This window comes from Mirounga angustirostris, unplaced genomic scaffold (assembly GCF_029215605.1).
Source record: "Mirounga angustirostris isolate CCGP_5_RB_7025 unplaced genomic scaffold, mMirAng1.0.hap1 SCAF_15, whole genome shotgun sequence".
Classification (NCBI taxonomy): domain Eukaryota; kingdom Metazoa; phylum Chordata; class Mammalia; order Carnivora; family Phocidae; genus Mirounga; species Mirounga angustirostris.
Genome location: NW_026991723.1, coordinates 41686821 through 41708614, shown reverse-complemented (window position 1 = coordinate 41708614; position 21794 = coordinate 41686821). Strand labels below are relative to the sequence as shown.

At 34.7% G+C, this 21794-nt stretch overlaps 1 protein-coding gene across 1 annotated transcript in view; it reads right to left on the bottom strand.

Moving 5' to 3' along the window:
- The window catches only part of CCDC171 (coiled-coil domain containing 171), a 304666-nt gene that overhangs the window by 78853 nt on the left and 204019 nt on the right, over nucleotides 1-21794 (bottom strand). Inside the window, exons 22-23 of the mRNA XM_064580122.1 lie at nucleotides 12963-13108; nucleotides 10464-10518 (exon numbers count right to left, since the gene is read on the bottom strand). Coding sequence (XP_064436192.1) covers nucleotides 10464-10518; nucleotides 12963-13108 — 201 coding nt within the window. The remainder of the gene's footprint in view (nucleotides 1-10463; nucleotides 10519-12962; nucleotides 13109-21794) is intronic.

The following is a 21794-nucleotide window of genomic DNA, read 5'->3' as shown; positions in this document are numbered from 1 at the left end:
CCACCTTCATTACTCATGATATCTGGTCTGCAAATATGCCCTCCAGAACCCAAATTCAGTACCGAAATCTGACCATATCAGTCCCTCGCTTAAACCCTAGTTTGCTCCCACTGCCTCCATGATAAAGATCCAAGGGTCTTAGAATGGCCAAAAAAGAAAAACAACTTCAATGACTTGGCTTCCAAGTGCCTCATTCAGCCCCTCTCTTGCACTCTCCTTTCACTTCCTGCTGAACTGAGGATGTCTGGCTATTCATGCTTCCATGCACTTCCTCGCACACACTATCCTCTCTGCTGGAACGCCTTTCCCATCTTTCCTCACACTTCAAAGCCCTATCCAGGCATTAATTCTCTTCTAAGAAACCTCCAGCCAACCCGTGGGTTTTCTAAGTATTTCTCATAGACGAATAACTCCGTCCACACGGATGTGAAACTGCATCTTATGGATGTGTATTTACCATGGTATACTGGAATTATCTGTGTCTCTGCCTTGAGGGAAAAGACTATGCTATATAGGGACTATGCTATATATATATATAGCATATATATATATTTTTTGGTTGTTTGTTTCTCCAAAGACTGGTACAGCTCCTGGCATATAATATACACTTTAAAAGCATTTGTAGAACTCAACTATTTATATTAAATATTGGATAAGAGGTTTTAAGTAACTTTACTGTAGAAATGAATCTCAAAGGATATTAGCAAAAACTCCTGTGACTTCCTAGCTATTGTCCAGTATCATTCAGCCTGATAAATTTACAGGTTTATAGACGCAAGGTCTTCTAGAGTCTTTTGAGGCTTCTGGATTGTGACTTCCTGTTTTATCTTTTAGACATTGTACTGAAAAGGCAGCTAAGACTTCTCCCTAAATGTTCAGAGGTACCTTTAAAGTTCATAGTACACTACAATCATACACAGGAAACACTATAGTTAATCCTTCCAAACTTGTAGGACTCAAGCAATCTCTAAAAGCCTCAAGAATCCAGCCATTTTGCTACCTAAACAATAACAGAAAATGACTACAAAAAAAGTTCATTCTTCTCCACATTCCAATTTAAGTAAGTAAGTAAATTTACTTACTTTCACCCCCAGCTATAGTAAACCAAGACATTTCTCGGTTAAACACTTGGTTAGCCCCCAATAAATACTTAATTTTCTCATACCTAACCCTAAATAATTCAGATATTATCCTATACATCTAGTCATTGCCCTATCCTGAAAGCTATTCTAATATAATTCTACATAGAATTATCTATATCTATATAAAATTATATTCTAATATAATTATTGTACTTTTCCTCTTTTTCTCACAATAGAAATACTAAAGCATGTTTGGAGAGCTTCTTAATTTAAAGAAAAAAATCAATTCCTGAGAGTCTATATTATCAGTAATATTAGAAACCTATTGGTAAATTTATTAGGAAAATAAAAAAATATGACTTTAGGGGATGATGTTAGCAAAAATGATGGAATAAGGAACTCCAAAAACCAGTCCCTACACACACACACACACACAAATGAATACTCTGGGGCACCTGGGTGGCTCAGTCGGTTAAGTGTCTGCCTTTGGCTCAGGTCATGATCCCGGGGTCCTGGGATTGAGTCCTGAGTCAAGCTCCCTGCTCAGTGGGGGGCCTGCTTCTCCCTCTCCCTCTGCATGCTGCTCCCCCTTCTTGTGCTCTCACTTGCTCTCTCTCACATAAATAAGTAAAATCTGAAAAAAAAAAAGCAGTGAGTACCCTGACAAAATTTGTCAGAATCAACTTTTTCAGAACTCTAGAAACTAACTGAAAGCTTACAGCAACCAAGTAAAAACTTAATCAAGAAAAAAGCACCTGAGTCGGCATTTAAGGAAATCTCTGTTGAAACACTAGCAGACGATGAAGTTAACAGAACAGAGATTGCAGAGGCCATACTTGACAAAGAATATAGACTTTACATGGAAATGAAAAGTACAGCATAGGAAATACAGTCAATTATATTGTAATAATGTTTTACAGTGACAGTGACCACTTACCATGGTGAGCACTGAGTAATGTACAGAATTGTCAAATCACTATGTTATATACCTGAAACTAATATAACATCGTATGTCAACTATGCTTCAATAATAAATATTTTCTAAAAAAGAATACAAACTGAAAAAATTAGTTCAGAAAAGTCACTGAACAAACAATAACCACTAGAATAAGCAGCAACAACCAACACCAGGGAAGGAGGAGAATCTGATTTCCAGAGTTGCTACACTGTACTATTTAAAATATCCACTTTTCAACAAAAAGTTATGAAGTATGCAAAAAGATAAGAAAGTATGGCTCATACATAAGAAAAACAGAAACTAATAGGAACTCAGGAAGCCTGAACATTGGATTTACCACACAATGATGTTAAATCATTTATTTTAAATATGCTTAAAGTGTTAAAGGAAACTGTACAAATAACCAAAGGAAACCATGAGAACAATATCTAGGAAGATATAGAAGACATAGAAAATACAAATATAAAGATAGAGAGCATAAAAAGGAACCAAATAGAAATTTGGGGGTTGACATATTCAAAGTGCTTAAAGGGGACAAAAACCTGTCAACCAAGAATTTTATATCCAACAAAAATATTCTTCAAAAATGAAGGAAAGGGGCACCTGGGTGGCTCAGTTGGTTAAGCATCCAACTCTTGATTTCAGCTCAGGTCATGATCTCAGGGTTGTGGGATTAAGCCCCGTGTCAGGCTCTGCACTCAGCATGGAATCTGCTTGTCCCTCTCCCTCTCCTCCTCCCTCCACTCACTCTTTCTCCTCCCTATCTGTAAAATAAATAAATAAAATATTTTTTTAAAAGGAAGGCGAAATTAAGCCATTCCCAGATAAACAAAAGCTGAGGGTGTTCATTACCCCTAGACTTGCCCTAGGAGAAATGTCCTAGGGGAGTCCTTCAGCCTGATATGAAAGGACAACAGACAGTAACTCAAATTCACATGAAGAAATAAAGATCACCAGTAAAGGAAACTGCACAAGTATATATAAAAGTCAGTAATAATGTAATTTTGATTTGTAACTCCTCTTTTTTTTCTATATAATTTGAAAGACAACTCTGACAAAACTGAACAGAGAAATAGTCAACAATAATAGTTGAAGACTTCAAAATTGCACTTCATTAATGCATAGAACTATACAAAAGATACCCAAGGAACTAGAAGACTTGAACAGCAGTGTAAATCAACTTAATAGACATCTATAGAATATTCTACACAACAACTGCAGAATACACATTCTTTTAAAATGTACATGTAACATTCACCAAGACAGACCATATTTTGAGCCATACTGCAAACTTTAAATTTAAAAGAATTGATATCAAACAAAGTAGCTATTCAAACCCTACAGAATTACATTAGAATGCCATAGCAAAAAATATTTGGAAAATGCCCAAATATTTTGTAAATAAAACAACACACTCTTAAATAATGAATAGGTCAAAGATGAAATCACAGGGATATTACAAAATACTTTGAGACAGATGAAAACAAAAACATAACATACTGAACACAGTTTTCAATGAAAGCAGGGCTCACACAGAAATTTTTAGCTGCAAATGCTTACATTAAAAAAGAAGAAAGATCTCAAAGCAATAACATAATCTTCTACCTGAGGGACACAGAAAAAGAAGAGCAAACTAAGCCCAAAGCAAACAAAAGAAAGAAAATAATAAAGATTGGAGCAGAGATAATAGAGACTAGGAAAATAACAGAGGACATTAAGAAAACCAAATTTGGTTCCTTGGAATGATCAACAACACTGACGAACCTTAAATAGACTTGCCAAGAAAAAAAAAAAGATTAATTAATTACTCTAATCAGAAAAAAAAGTGAGGACTCTACTACTGACCTTATGGAAATACAAACAATACTAAGAAAATGAACAATGTATGTCAACAAATTAGATAACCTAGATAAACTAAACAAATTCCTGGAAACATATAAACCACCAAAATGGACTTAAAAAGAAGCAGAAAATATGAATAAATCTATTACAAGGAAAAAGAATTAATAAATAAGCAAAAAACTTCCAACAAAGAAAATCCCAGGACCAGATAGCTTCACTGGTAAATTTTACCAAATGTTTACAGAATTAACACCAATCCTTCTCAAACTCTCCCAAAAATAAAACTGAAGTGGAAGGGCCACTTCCTAACTCATTCTAGAGGTCAGTATTACTCTGATATCAAAGCCAGACAAAGATATCACAAGAAAACTGTAGACCAATATCCCATATGAACATAGACACAAAATCCTCAAAAAAAAAAAAAAATTCTAGCAACATATTCAACATATTCAAGCAATTATACATGATAACCAAGTGGTATGTATGACAAGAATGCAAGGATGACTCAACATACATAAATGAATCTATGTAGTACACAATATTAATAGTATGAAAACTGAAAAAAAATCATTTCATATGATATAGAAAGAGCATTTGACAAAACCCAATAACCTTTCATGAAAAGAAAAATTCAAAAAACTAGGAACAGAAAAGAACTTAATCTGATGAAGGACATGCTCCTAACATCATACTTAATGGCACAAAACTGAAAGCTTTTCCCTTAAGATTAGGAAGAATGCAAGGATATCTGTTGTCATCTCGTTGCCAGGACTAGAAGTACTAGTCAGGCAATTAGACCAAAAAATAAAAAATAAAACAAACAAACAAAAATAAACAACAACAAAAAATGAGGCATCCAAACCAGAAAGAAAGAAGTAAAACTATCTTTATTTGCAGATGACATGATCTTACATATAGGAAATCCTAAAGAATCCTCAAAAGAAATTATTGGAGCTAAAAAAATTTAGCAAAATTGCAGGATACAAAAGCAACATATAAAAATCAGTCATATTTCTAAATGCTAGAAATTAAGAACCAAGAAATGAAATTAAGAAAATAATTTCATTTACAACAGCATCACAAAGAATAAAATACTCAGGAATAAATTTAAGCAAGAAGGTATAAAACTTACACACTGAAAACTATAAAAGTTGTTGAAAAAAATTAGAGAAGATCTAAATAAATGGAAAGATATTCAATGTCATGGATTACAAGACTTAATATTAAGATGGAAATACTATCAAAATGCCAATCGCCTTCTTCTTCATATCCTAAAATCATATGTAATTGATCCTAAAATTCATATGTAATTACAAGGAACCCTGAAAAGTCAAAAAAAATCTTGAAAAAAATCCCCAAAGTTGGAAGACTTAAAATTCTTAATTTCAAAATTTACTACAAAGCTACAGTGATCAAAACAGTGTGTGGTACTGATATATGAGGATAGACAACATATAGATCAATGAAACAGAATTGACAGCCCAGAAACAAAACCAAACATCTATAGTCAATAGATTTTCAACACAGGTACCAAATGGGGGAAAGAAAAGTCTTTTCTTTTTTTTTTTTTTTTAAGATTTTATTTATTTATTTGACAGAGAGAGACACAGCGAGAGAGGGAACACAAGCAGGGGGAGTGGGAGAGGGAGAAGCAGGCTTCCCGCCGAGCAGGGAGCCCGATGTGGGGCTCATTCCAGGACCCTGGGATCATGACCTGAGCCAAAGGCAGACGCTTAATGACTGAGCCACCCAGGAGCTCCAAGAAAAGTCTTTTTAATAAATGGTGCTGGGATGGGGCGCCTGGTTGGCTCAGGTGGTTGAGCATCTGCCTTCGGCTCAGGTCGTGATCTCAGGATCCTGGGATCCTGCTTCTCCTTCTGCCCCTTCCCAACTCCCACCCCCTGCTTGTGCGTGTGCTCTTTCTCTCTCTCAAATAAATAAATAAAATATTTGGAAAACTAAATAAATAAACGGTGCTAGGATGACTGGATAGCCATGTAAAAGAATGAAATTCAGTCTTTGAATTATACCATATACAAAAATTAACTCAATATGGACTAAAACCTAAATATAAGAGTTAACACTGTAAAACTCTTTGGACACAACACAGGGGATTTCTTCATGACCTGCGATTTGGCAATGTATTCTTAGATATAAAACCAAAATCATGATCAACAAAAGAAAAAAAATGTACTTCATCAAAGTTAAAAAACTTTTGTCCATCAAAGGACATTATCGAGAAAGTAAAAAGACAACACATAGAATGGGGTATAGGAGTGACTGCTTAATGGCTCCTGGGTTTCTCTTTGAGGTGATGAAAATATTCTGAAAACATAGTTGTGATGGTGGCATGACACTGTAAATGCATTGAGAGCCACTGAATTGCACACTTTAAAATGGCTAAAGTGGTGATTTTTTTTTTTTTAGAGAATAGTTCTGTTTTTTTCAAAACAGTTGAGAATTCAACTAAATAAAGAAGCATGTGTATAAAAAATGCACCTCATGGAAAATTATGATTTTGTCTTCTCTTGTTATTTTTCTTAACCCCAATAACCTAAAATTAGCCCAAAAAAAAAATTTTTTTTAGCCCAAAAAATTTCTTAATAAAAAGTTAACTTCTGACCTACATTAAAAAGTCATAATATATTACATATATATTTACATATAAATAAAATAAAACATCTGTTTCTTTGAAATGAGGTATATGTTTTTAGATGAAAATGACTGGCCTTCTTTATTAAATAGTAGTATCAGTCCCAAATGGGATTTAAAAAATAATATCCAGTCAACTGCTTTGTATAATGCAATTTCAGGATTTGAAAAGTTGACGGTAATGTACCAAGTTTAAAGACTAACAAATATATCTTGAAATCTGGAATTGTGATACCTCCAGTTTTATTTTTCTTTCTCAAGATTGCTTCCACTATTCGGGGTCTTTAGTAGTTCCATACAAATTTCAGTATTATTCTAGTTTTGTGAAAAATGTTGGTATTTTGATAGGGATGGCATTGGATCTATAGATTGCTTTAGGTAGTATGGACATTTTAACAGTATCAATTCTTCCAATCCATGAGAATGAAATACCTTTCCATTTGTTTGCGTCACCTTCAGTTTCTTTCATCAGTGTTTTATACTTTTCAGAATACAGGTCTTTTACCTCTTTGGTTAAGTTTACTCCTAGGTATTTTATTCTTTTTGGTGCAAATGTAAACAGTGTTCTTTTCTTAATTTCTCTTTTTGCTACTTCATTATTAGTGTATAGAAATGCAACTGATTTCTGGGTATTATTTTTGTATCCTACAACCTTACTGAATTCATTTATTCTAATAGTTTTTTGGTGGAGTTTTTAGGGTTTTCTATGTATAGTATCATGTCATTTGCAAATAGTGATAGTTTAACTTCTTCTTTTAACTTCAATCAATATGGATGCCTCTATTTTTCATGCCTGATCGCTGTGGCTAGGACTTCTAGTACTATGTTGAATAAAACTGGCAAGAGATGAGGGGAGTGGGAAATACAGGCTTCCAGTTATGGAATGAAAAAGTCACAGGAATAAAAGGCACAGCATAGGGAATATAGTAGGTTAATATTGTAATAGCATTTTATGGTGATAGATGGTAGCTACACTGGTGGTGAGTATAACATTCCATATAGACTTGTTAAATCACTATGTTGTACACCTGAAACTAATGTAACATTGTGTGTCAACTATACTCAAGTTTTAAAAAATTAACAAATATCAATAAAATGTAATTGCTTTTCCAAAAAACCCCCAAACATTTAAGTTCTCCAAAAGTTTAAGTTCTTTAAAGTGCAAGAAAAGAAATAATGTCTAGGGGCACATGGGTGGCGCAGTCAGTTAAGCTTCTGACTCTGGGTTTCAGCTCACGTCATGATCTCAGGGTCGTCAGCTCAAGCCTTGCATTAGGCTCCACACTCAGGGTGGAGTCTGCTTAAGACTCTCTGTCCCTCTCCCTCTGCCCCTCCCCACCACCCTCTCTCTCTTGCTCTCTCTAAAATAAATAAGTCATTGAAAAGAAAAAAAGAAATAATGTCTTCATGAAAACAAGTTCTTTCTATTTGATCATTGTGTTAGAAGTTGTATTAGTATTAAAATTTAATTCAGCAGGTAAAAGTTAATTTTATTCTAGAACAACGGGTGCAAACCTTGAAAACACGCGTGCTTAAGATATATAAATAGCTATACTATTTGACTATGTACAATAAACTGGACTGAAGAGTCTGGGTGTAACCACAACCATTTTTACCATGAAAGAGCCTAGATCCTCCTTCTGTACTACGCCCAGTTTCTCCAAAATGGCAAAATGCCTCTGCACAGTCTGAGTGGCCAGAAAAATAAACCTGCAAAAGCTGGCATGAGGACCAGCTGGCGGCGCCTCCCTGAGAGCTCAGAGTGACTCTCTGGGCCATTTCATAGCACCCATTCATCCTCACCCAAACTTCACAGAAAAGAGAATTAGGCCAACAGTCAATTAGCCTTTCCTAAATTTTCACTTCAAGCTCGAAAAGTAACTGATAATTTTGAAACCACTATATCAACAGAAATTTCCAGAAGGATTAATCAAAATAATTAACTACTAAATCTGAAGGGGAAAAAAGGCATAAACCAAAAGTAAATCTACAGTGGCTCTAGGCCAATTCTAAAGACTCTTTCTTTCCCTATGACACAAAAATCGAAAGATGAACTGCAACTGAAGAACTGTATGATTATAATTGTCCTATTGCAGGGGCGCCTGGGTGGCTCAGATGGTTGAGCGTCTGCCTTCGCCTCAGGTCATGATCCCAGGGTCCTGGGATCGAGTCCCGCATCGGGCTCCCTGCTCCTTGGGAGCCTGCTTCTCCCTCTGCTTCTCTCTCTCTCTCTGTCTCTCATGAATAAATAAAATGAAATCTTAAAATAATAATAATAATAATAATTGTCCTATTGCAGTCAGTCTTGATTATATTTAAAATACATATTGTGCATTCTCATAATGAAAAGGATAAGGCACAACATCTGTATTCCACACTGATGATAGTCTGACGTCAAAGTCCCTTCCTCAAGGCAGCTGTCATCCAACATTTTTTTCCTGTAGCTGGGAAGACGAACAAACAATTGGATTTCAAGGCAACATTAACCGTATATAAAGGTATGCCATATATACAACATAACTGATTTCTCCTATCAAAGGTCTCACCAAGTGCAAAAAATTCTAACCAAAGATGTCTCTTTTCCTACAAGTCAAATTTCAGGTTTCCAGCATATATGGATTTGATGTGACTATGTTTACACTATACTGACTGACTAAACTTTTTTAAGTGGGGAGGGGGAGAAATCACAGTTCCAAACAATACTACTTTAAAACATAGCATTCAGAATATGAGGTTTTTTTGAAAGTGCTTTTGGTGATATGAAATAATGTTAGTCACTTTCAATATCTAAAATAATAGAGAGGGGCGCTTGGGTGGCTCAGTCGGTTAAGCGGCTGCCTTCGGCTCAGGTCATGATCCCAGGGTCCAGGGATCAAGCCCCGCATCAGGCTCCCTGCTCAGCGGGGAGTCTGCTTCTCCCTCTCCCTCTGCTGCTCCCCCTGCTTGTGCTCTCTCGCTCTCTCTCTGTCAAATAAATAAATAAAATCTTTTTTAAAAATTAAAGAAAAAATAGAGGGCTAGCGTTTCTAAAATGTTAAAATATATTAAATATTAGTTTGCTAATGTTTATTTAATATCTGCTTTTTAAAAGGCTTTGTTTTTTGGGTATTTTTAAGTGACTTACAAAACTATATTATATAATAAATTTGATGCCCAAAATTACTATAAATATGATTCATTCATGAATTCCACGTATCTTAAAAGTACTAGGTATCCTTATTTCTAAAAAATTGTCTATTAAACAATAATAGACACACATAAATTATGTTTCTCTACTTTTAAATAATGAAATGAACATATCTTTGACTGTGGAATGTTAAAAAAATATACAGTGAGTTAATACATTAAGTTTTTAGTAATATAACATCCTTAAGTGCTACTCATCACTACAAAGTAAATGTTAACTTATACAGAAGTAATCAAATTTGAAAATAAGAGTATTATTAAATATATTCAATTTCTAGTTTAAGAACACATTCTTATAATACGGTAAATTACAACTTGAAAAGTACTGCCAAACACAATACATTATGGCTCCTCTCTTATATACATATATAGGATAGTAGGTTTGAGAGTGGTAAGAGGTTAGACAGTGTGGTCAAACATTTTATCATATGAGACATGTAAGAATCATAATGACCTCTGGTTCAGTCAGCAAAGACCACAAATAACTCAAGTGCAATTATACCAGTTGGGAGAAACCACTATTTTTATAGTTTTATCAAGTAAATAAAGTGAATTCTGAAGAAAGTTATGAAATATCACATTGTATAATACAAACTTTTAGTTATTTGGAAGGATCTTTTTGTTAATTTACTTTTAAAGACAGTTACAAAATGAATTAAAATATCTTGAGGTTAATAAAATTAATGACTAGGAAAACAACATCCTAACACAAGTTGAATGATATTGAAGGAAAATTATAGTACCTTATGAAGCATATTTTCTACTGTTCTCATATGATTAGCAACACATTCTTTGTCTCTAGAAAAAAAATTAAAATGAGGTATTAGTAAAACCCAAGTCTTACAACAACTGTTACACATTTTAGTGTAAGTAGATATTATTGAAAAATAAGGTTTGGTTATTATTGTACTCCTTCTAAAAGTGCAAAACCTAACCACACTCCCTGGTATATTTCTGCATTTAACTCTTATCTTTAGTTATATTGCCTGCCATAAATTAGAGAGGGAAAAAAATCTTAAGGATATATTCAAGGTTTAAAAAAATAAGAGTGACAAAATAAATAAATAATAGAAATTTTTTTTTAAGTGAAAAAGAAAGAAAAAAGAAAAAAGAATGATTACCTTATTGGTTTAAAATGTGCTAGAAAGAACTTTCATTCTTTTGGTTTCTAATGAAAGAGATTTTATTTATTTATTTTTTTAAGATTTTATTTATTTGAGAGAGAGAGAATGAGAGAGAGCAAGCACATGAGAGGGGGGAGGGTCAGAGGGAGAAGCAGACTCCCCGCCGAGCAGGGAGCCCGATGCGGGACTCGATCCAGGGACTCCAGGATCATGACCTGAGCCGAAGGCAGTCGCTTAACCAACTGAGCCACCCAGGCGCCCTAATGAAAGAGATTTTAAAAATCATAGTGGTGGAGATACATTTTGAATGGCCATACTATGCAAAATAATATTTTCCTTTCTACATAGGCTCTTTGTGTTATAATTGCACAAAAACCCTCTATGACCTTGACTAAAAACAGGCAAAGTTACTAGTTTCTTCTATCAGCCTTGTAGATTGAATTTGGCCTCAATAATGAAATAAAAAGTTTGGATGTACAGTAAGGGGAAAATAGTTAACATCAGAACAATGTTACATGGTGACAGATGGCAGCTAGATTTAACGTGGTGAGCACTTCTTACTGTACAATGTACAGACATTGTACAGACATTGAAACACTATGTTGTATACGTGAAGCTAGTACAATACTGTATGCCAACTACACTTCAATAAAAGTAAAACTAAATTAAAAGTTTGGATTAAAATACCGAAGACAAAAATTTAATGGTAAATTATAAATTGAAAGCTGTAAATAATGTATTAGCTCTCCAAATCTCAAATTAACTTTCTTTCGTGCTATAAGAACATGTGCCCATGGTCACAGATCATAGACATGTACAGATCCCCGAATTAGCAGCAATGTTTTGGAGACACAATATGAATCTGGAGACTTTATAATCTTGTTCCTATTCATCTAAGAATTTTTAGAGCTGCAAGACGCACTGGAAATAACCTAGGCTAAGCTTTCCACTTGCCATAAGGAGAAAGACTGAACAATGACAACAAAAAGCTGATTTAGTCAAATTCATATTTTTAAAAACTGACAATCACATATACCTAATATGGTGGTGCAAAATTACGGCACTTCACGATTTTCCAGAAAACTACCGGTGGGCATTCAAACCTGCCAATATTTTGGCCTTGTGTAAACTCATTTTTTCATTAGTGTGAGCAATTTCCCAAGCCCAGTGGCAAAGTTGTGGATATCCTAGATGGCAGATCCCCTGTTCTGTGATTTAGTTTACAATCTACATTGTCTCAAAAAAAAATTTAAGTAATATATATGTAAATATATATATTTATATTTATATTTAAAATTACAGGGACTCAGAATTCCAAATTCAGGAAATACTGAGTTTATTAAAGTTAGATGTTCTTTAATCCATAAATAGATTTTCTTTAAGCCATGCTGTTGTACAAAGGACTGTCTTAAAGTAGTCCATGAAATTTGATGTGAGGAACAAATAAAAATACCCAAGAGAGAACTGTTCAATTTGAACTGCACAGTGTATGTCAACTTGATTACCTGGTAAAAGGAAAAACATTCTCATCGCATTATTATAGCTGCCCACTCTGAAAACTGTGTATTTTTTCTATTGAACATATTAGAATATACAGCTATAAAATTAAATGAATTTTCCATGATCTATATGTTTTTATTGCACTTAAAAAGACATTATGATACACGTGTTGATTATATACTAGCATTTTTTTATGGAAATATTACTTACAATATTAGTAGACCATATGCAAAGCAAAATTTGGGGGGCAATGGGGCAGAAGGGGATGAGGAATATGTGATAGAAGGAACTATGAAAAACTTTTAAATAAAGAGTATTCCATTTCATATTAATGAAATCATGGTTTCAAACGTGTAACACTACAACAGAGCCCAAAATACACATAATTCGAGGTTATATAGAAACTTAACACCTTTCCAAGGTTTCTCAATAAAATATACATTTAGCATGTTGAGTTAAGAGTTTTCTTTTTTGAGAATATATCAGAGAATTTCAAAGAGAGACAGCTGTACTTTTGTTTTCTAACACTGTATTATCCAGGGCTAAAACCCAGAGCATGAAAGTAAGAATTGATCTTTTGTCTGTTTTAAGTGATCTCCCCAAGGTCCGAGTGCTCACTTGGCTGCCATGCGGAGGGCACTCTCTGCATCGTGGATGTTCTCCTCCAGCCGACGCTTGTCCTGCTCCAGCTGGGTGAGATGTCTATTGAGCTGACGCAGAGATTGATCTTTTCTTCTCAGCTCCATCTTTGCCTCGGAGAGACTCTGCAAGCAGACAGAAAACAGAGTTACTTGTCAGCCCTGATAATTAACTTCAATTTATGCCATAGGCTATTAAACAAAGAAGGATACAGACTGACTGAGAAGCAGACTTGGGTCATTACACATCAAAGTTTAACAAATTTTCTGCAAAAATTTTACATACTTACTAATTAGAAATGATAGCTCTGATAAAATTTTGAAAAATATTTAGCTACAAAATACAACTATTTTATTTTTTTTAAAATACTGAAGGGCAAATACATTTTATTCTTGCAAAAAAAAACATCTCATTATGAAAACCTTCAGTTACCTTTTCTTTGAATGATGAAGAAGTAAAGATTTTCAGGGGAGAAAGCACATGAAATTTACAGTCTATTCGAAACAAGAACAAGCATATGGACAAAGTGTGTATGTGAGTGAGGGGAAGGTGGATAAGGATTACCAAGAGAATGGGGAACCCAAGATTGAAAAATACCATTACTTTATTTATGAATAGATCCAAAACAGGTTGCTATAGACATCTCAGTGAAATAACTGGACTCCATAGTAAAACTCATTTACTTCCCATTAAGTAACTCGCATGTCAAAGATAACAGCACAAACGCGATTAACACCTTTCATCTAACAGAGAAAGCTACAAATAATACTTGCATTCAGAATTATGTTCCATAAATATTTTTCTACTCACAGAAGTATAAAATCTGTTGATTGATATTTTGCTCTTTGCTTTAATCTGAAATATTCCCTTAGCACAAAAATTTCAAGACGTGAGTGCACGACTCTATTTTGGAACTTTAGGGCTAAAGGTCATAGAATCAGACCTCACAATTTAAAGGAGTATTTTCTAGACAGGGATCACAGGATCCCTTAGCACTAAAAATCTGCTCATTCCTTTGCCAATGAAATTTCTAGAATATGAGCTTACTAGTTTTTCAACTAAATTTGTTATACAGTGACCTAAACAATTGGTTACATAGACATAATATCTTCTTCTTTCTCAGAGTTTAGGCACACATTAATGTCCACTGCTATGCTTCAAATATCCAGTTAAGAATAACCAAAATGCTATAATTTCATGTTTAAAATAATGCATTCACAATAGGTAGCATAGAAAACTCAAACAGCCTGCATAGAGCTAAAACAGTTAACTCACTCTAAATGCTAGTACATTGGAAGCAATCAGCAGTCAAATCAGGTATTTTAAAATGGTAAAAGTTTTTAAATTCAGTATTTCACTTTTCAAACAATCAAGCTGCCCACAGACAAATGTAAGTTTAAAAAATTAAAAATAAGCAAACGGTGATTACTTATTAGATATAATATTTTATTTTAATCTTCAATGTTAACAGATCATCAAGAACATCCCACTATAGAACAGTCACTGATTCAAACCAACTTTAAAAAGACAACAAAGAATAGATTGTTAAAGGCCATGCTAAACCCAGGGATTTTGTGCCAATGTTAAGATATTTAAAGGCATTGAAGTATCATGAGATTTCTCGATTTAAAAAAGTAAAATCCATTTGAGTCCTTTTAAAGCCAGTATTTCTGACATCTTTCAGTTAATAAAAAATGCTATTTTTCAGATATGAAGATAAAACTAATGATCCACTACCAGTTATGCAAAAAGTTCGAATTCTTTTTCCAACAGAAATAATGGGTTTGTGCCAATCCGTTCCACCTCTCTTGCTCAGTAACTGTCATGACTAGCCGTGGATATTTGTGAGGGGTGTTCAGGGTGCTGCCTCTAGCCTGGTCCACAGTGAAGTTCACCGGTCCAGTCTGAGAGAAACCCACGACCCTGGCATCATCGCAAAACCACACTTGACTTTTCAGCACTCTTACGCCATCCTTTCAAAGACCCTATAACTCACAGAATTCAAATTTCTACTATATATCCAAATTTTCTTGTTTTCCCCTGGCTTTCGTTTTCATTTCTCAGGGACAATGGCAGGGAGCCACCAAAGTCTCCTAAAGCTTGCCCTATCTCAGAATAGCTGAACTTAGCCCGTTCTAAGACTGAAATTGCAGAAAATGAACAAAAAGTGGTGTAAACAAAGCAGTGTAAGTCACACTTCATTATTGTGAAAATGAAGAGATAGTACTCATAGTGCCATAAGTTATAGACACAGAATTCCCATTGTTAAAAAGTTGAGGTACATTACAGTGGAATCCACATAAATCAGTGGGTCCTAAGGTTCATAAAGATGTGCGCAAAACACCGAGACATTAAAAGTGGTTCAATATTATGTCTCTTCCCTAATATTCACCTTTTTTGGTTTTGATGATAGAAGTAGAAATCTTTAAAAATCTCAACACTGAGTTCGAAGAAAGAAAAACATATTTATATGTGTGTGTATAATGTATATACGTGTGTACCTTACCATATATAAAATATAGTATATGTTACATATTTATATAAAACTTTAAGTTCAGCTTTTCTTTTCTCTTGTTCAGGTTTATCTAATTAAAACCCACCATAAACTTTATGGACTCTAATATTTCCAGCCGAATGACTGAAACCAAGAGGGTGTGCCCCTAGGCAGCAAGGCAACAATGATAAGCAGCAGGTTAACCACTAATTTCTCAACCAGGGTAGATTGTGAAAGTGTGATGTTCTGATATCCAAGAAACTGTTCAGGAGAGACTAGGATAAATCAAGTTTAATAACTCTGCTCCTAATTGTTCCCCCAATGCTCAACTCTAATTACTTGGAGAACTCTCCTGACTGTCACCTGATATTAAGTTGTTGGAGGCTGAGCCTGGAACAGTGAGATAATCAATAAACATTTAGTGGGGAGAAGAATGAAGATCCTGTTAAGCAGTGGGAACCCGCAGCACCCAAAGCCCTTCTGCTCATGAGAAAACCTGTGGGACAGCCATAGTGATTGCAAAGCAATAATCCAAAGCACTGTTTTTAGGCCTTGAGGCCTTTAGGCAACAGTACATTTGAGGAAAAAAGGTTAACACGGTCACCCTAATTACAGCCCACTTTCACATACTTCATATAGAAGCGAAGACAAGCCAATTAGGTAGAAAGGAAGATAAGGGAAGTTTTATTTGTATACTAATTAAACCCCTGATGAAATTAAAGTAAAAACATACAGCTCTGTAATTGTGTCTGAGAAAGGTCACTTCAGGTTCAGTTATCAGAACAGCACAGCCTTGAGATACTTCACTTAATCCACAGTACAGCCCTCATTTTGTACTCAGGTCTTAATATTTACCAAAAAAATAAAAAATTCAAAGCCTGATACTGCATTTATCTTTAAACTGTGTTGTGAACAATTTTAGCTGTTAGAAAGCTAATGCTAAATATGATAACAAGAGTTTTTAAAAAGAGAGAATATTCTGCCTAGGTGAGAATCGATGCCACCATTCTGCCCAAGATTCTGAGTTTTCACCTTAAAGCCAAAATGTTTTAAAGCTAATTTTTACAACAAAGTCCCAAACTGATTGTACATCCAAAGCTACTCTGCAATATATGTATTGTATTTCTTTGGATAACGGTGTTATTGTTCACCTCCACTGACACCTCTCGCAGTCTGGGGGGGCAAAGGGGGGTGGGGGCAATGCTTTCACTAAACTACTTATAAGAAGATATTTTTTACATCTGGTTGTTTTCCTAAGGCAGTCATGAAAAGCTATTTATTCCTAATGAAAGCTGGCAAGAAAAGTATGGATACCGAGGACATAGTTAAATATAGGGAAGGCTTAGGGATAGAATACATGCTAGATGTGACTATTAAAAGCCCCACACATTTTCTAAAATGTCTTTTTTCTTATTTGTAGTTTCTGAAGTTCCCATACAAACGTGCATTACTGTTCAATAAGAACACAAGTTATTTTTTAATTCACACATGACTTCATATTTCTAAAGCTTTAAATGTTTATTAAAGGTAACACTGGTTTTCATTGTGAATATAAGTTAAAATTCTATTAGTTTGCACCTATGAAAATATTTTGTGTGGTGGAAATTTTTTTAATAACTGCTTTATGGAGATAGAACTCACCTACCACATATTCACCTTTTTGAAGTGTATACTTCAGTAGGTTTTAGTATATTCGCAGAATTGTGCAACCATCACCAGAGGAGGTCCGTTTTAAGGAGGAGAAGTTCTTTAAAAAAACACTTGTCAGGGCGCCTGGGTGGCTCAGTCGTTAAGCGTCTGCCTTTGGCTCGGGTCATGATCCCAGGGTCCTGGGATCGAGCCCCGCATCGGGCTCCCTGCTCGGCGGGAAGCCTGCTTCTCCCTCTCCCACTCCCCCTGCTTGTTCCTGCTCTCACTATGTCTCTCTCTGTCAAATAAATAAATAAAATCTTTAAAAAAAAAAAAAAAAACTTGTCAAAACAACATAGCCACCTAAACATAGTATCTCCCATTTCAGCAAACTCAAATTTTAAACTACACAAGATATGCAAAGTTTATCATTTTGTTCAGTAATAGTTTCAAAAATATAAAATCTATAACACGAATTCTCTGAATTGGAATATTTGATTAATAAATGAGGTCCAGTCCAAAAGTTATCTGAATGTGCACAACTCTCCGATTAATAGTTCTAGATGTTAAGGGAATCGTCCCACATGGTTCTTTCTCATAAGGGTACAGTGTAGCAGTGTTTTACACCATTAGGCCAGTGAGGAAGACCGAGCCTCAGGAGATACCACTTTTATAGATTCTCTTTTGCCTAATGGGAAATATCTATGGATCCACATTCCTACAGACTAAAAGCTAATGGCTTATTCAATTTGGTATAAAAGTTAGTCATACAAAATGAAAAGCAAGACAACAACACACGTGTTATAAAGAATGATGCTACATTTCCTGGGTCAGGGGTAAAAAAAATCTGTTATATATTTTTTAAAACTTTACTGCTGTCTGACATAATTTTTGAATAAACATTCCTAGATTGTGATAAATTGGGAACAACATCTCAGGGCACTAAAACTAAGGTTGAAAAGGGAAACAGCACTGTCTTCAGCCCTACTCTAATAATGGGATAACTAGAAAAGCATATCAATCAAGAACTGAGTAGCTGCTGGGTGGACCGCACTAGGCTAGCTGCCACAGAAAGTATAAAGCTAAAATGATACCAACCATCAAGTTTACAACTGGGCATACAAGTTATGGCTGAAACTAAAGAATACCATATTTTATAATAGAGTGTGAAAATCTGTGCAATTAGACAATTTACAATAAATATACAATAGTAAAAGATGCTGGTATGTGGCAAAATTAATATATGGATAAATTTTGGTTCTTAGTAGTCTATATTTTAGATGGATAGTTTGAATTAAAAGTTCTGCAGATTTTAGGTTATCTTCCTTAGGGACGCTATCTTTTATTATTTTCTAATAAAAATCCTACACAGACGGTAAGTGACATATTTATAAGCTGCAGTGAAGATGAAATACCTCACCCACTTTTGGGGTTGAATAAATGACAGTCTAGTTACAACTCACATGTCTAGTAAGACAACAGATGTGAAAGTGTCCTATAAACCAAACAAGGCTTCATAAATTTAATATGCATAATTAATGCAATACTTACACTTCTCTATGCAGTGTCATTATAGTCTTCTTTAAATCCCCACCTACATGTGCAACTTCTGAGTCTCTATATCATTTCTACATCATCGTTTAACTATATATATATATACATATGTAAATATATATAATTTTTTAAATAACTATTTCTATCACACTTGAAAAAGATAAAAGGAAATTAACTAACCCAATACAAAGTAAGTTACTTTTATAAATAGGCCATATGGTAGATGGTTATCCAAAAAATGGAGCCAATGAGCGACGAAAATTCACCTTTAAAATTTCAAAGTATGCTGTAAGATTTTGTTGTATAATGGCTTATGGCTATTGGTACCATATTCTCACATATTCCTTTGTAAATGTCCTCTTACATCCCATCAATATAAAAGCAAAAAGTTAATCCTTCGCAGTAAACTAACTGAAAGCGATCAACAGTAAAATATAACAGAAAGAAAAGGAACCTCATACAAGTGTTCAAAGTATATTGAATGCTGTTTGTTCTAAACCTCACATAGATACTACAAAACCCGGGTAGACTAAAAGTGTTAGGTAATGATAAGGTAAAGTGGGAGAGACATAGTTGAAACACATTTCAGAGGACCAAAAAGGAGGATAATAAAGAGAATCACGAGAGCCCTCTCAACTGGAAAATGCACTCCGAAAAGTATAGAATGGACACGTGGTAGCTAGATTTACTAGGACACATGGCATGGAAGCAGTGATGTGGCAGGAATATTTTCCCAGAGTATAAAACAAACTGCATCTTGCTTCACCACAGGCCTTATGAAACAGAAACCGGCTGCAGGAGACAACCAAATGACGCTGCTCTAATAGAATCAGCTCTTGGGCGCCTGGGTGGCTCAGTCCGTTAAGAGTCTGCCTTCGGCTCAGGTCATGATCCCAGGGTCCTGGGTTCGAGCCCCACATCAGGCTCCCTGCTCAGCGGCAAGTCTGCTTTTCCCTCTGCCCTTCACCCTGCTTATGCTCTCTCTCACTCTCTCTCTCTGTCTCTCTCTCTCTCAAATAAATAAAATCTAAAAAAAAAAAAAAAAAAATCAGCTCTTACGTGGCCTCTAAGTTCCCTCAGTGAATCCCTAAGAAATAGAAGGGGAGAGAATACACATAGGTTCTTCTTTTGGACCTTATCAGCTACAGACTACCCCAACAGGTCCCAAAAACTTCACACAGATGATAACCTTAGCTATGTGAAGGTCCAGAAAGTTGCTGAATTCCCTGGCAATATTTTAAGTGAGTCAAGCTATGAATTAGGTTGTAGAAAAAATATCATTTAGAATTAAATGCTGTTTTCAAATCACTTGAGAATTACCTAAAACTACTAAGAAGAATTTGAAAAAAATTATGAATAATGTATAAAGGCCTTCATATAGTTAGGTTGCTGACATTTAAATAAAAAGAAATTATTGTTGGAGGAATTTTTCAATTTTAAGAATTCTTTCTGTGATATAATTGAATAACAGCTTAGGTAATCCTATATCATAATTAAAATACCCTCACAGTAATATTTTCATTGTGCTACAGAATTTAAATGACTATTTATCTTGAATATGCTACATATTAAATAATATTAATAAAAGTAAATCAAATACCAGCTGAGTAAAAATCAATTATTTAAGAGAATCTGAAGGTCAAGTGTAAATTAGAAAAATAAACTTAGGTTCTTTTAGACATAAATGTAAATAAAACAAAGTCCAAGTTTTTTCTTGAAAGTCTATTCATTGGATGAATTTTTGTGTATTAAGTATTATATCACTGATTGCTATCTTAATGTTAGAAGTATAATCACAGGGGGGAAAGTTCTAAACACTACACCTTCACTAACATGTACCAGCTGGAGCATTCCACTTTTGTACAAAGACTCTAGGCCTGTTCTCAGACAATGTCTGTCATGCCATAAGTGTTCAATAAATGTTTACAATAAATCCTGGGGGGGGGAAAGCTTGAGTGACAACTGAACCATATGACTGTCATCACACAAACATTGTTACATTAACTCATTTGATTCTTCATAGTCCAGTGAGATGGTTCACATTATCATTCCTATTTTACACACAACACAACTAAGAATCAGAGAAGTTAAGTAATGTTCCCAAGGCCATGTAACTACTGAATGGGTTTATGCCAAAATGTGAGCCCAAGTCACAGCACACTAAATCCTTATTCTTTATCCTGCACTATAATGATATTAGTAACCATCTCTCCAGAATTTCCATAAAATCCACTAACTGGGAAATCCCCATGGAAATGTAAAACCAATATTCCACCTATTTCTCAAATAAGGTAAGGTATTTCAATCTATGTAAATGGCTGCTTTCTATTTATATTTAAATAAGCTTCATAAGGACTTTAGTATTATGTAATGGCATGCTTTCAACGTCAAAAATCAAAGCATGCACAATTCAAGATTCCCTGTGCGAAAACAGGATCACTGTCATCATTTATTAAATGTACTAATGAAATTTAAAAATATATATTTGCAAAGTAAGGATGAATTATATAGCACACCATTACAGTATAGAATTTTATATATTTCAAGACCCCAATTAGGCCGCTGCTTTTTTTCAACCTTTTGAAAAGCAGTGGAATTCTGTCTCTTTCCTTTATAAGTCAGCAACAATAGCATTCAACTTTCCCTCCAGATCTTGAGATTTAGCTGCCCAGTAGAACCTCAACATCTTAAAGATTTATTACAGGATCTCCACACTATCACAATATATATCAAACTCTATAATATCAACACTTGTAGCCAAACCCACCTGGTAAAGAGATCTTAGCTAAAAAGTCATCTACATGCCTAATTTAAGACAAAAATGCCACCTTTGAAGAACTGACACCATACAGATTGTACCATAATATTTTAGTAACAGAAGAATTAGTCATTAGTACTGATATTTGTTAGTCAAAGATGTGAGAGTAGAATTGCATTTGACTGAAAAGAATCCCATTACACTTACTCTGAAAGGGATAAAGGAGAGGAGGTGGGGAAAGGGAAAGGAATTGAAAGAGAGAGCAACAATTCAAATCCAGTAGTTCTGGTGCCACTCCAGGTCATAAGAGGTGACACGGACAAAAGCAAATGGCCACTACAACCAAACCTGTTGTTTCACCTGGTTGCCCTCACAT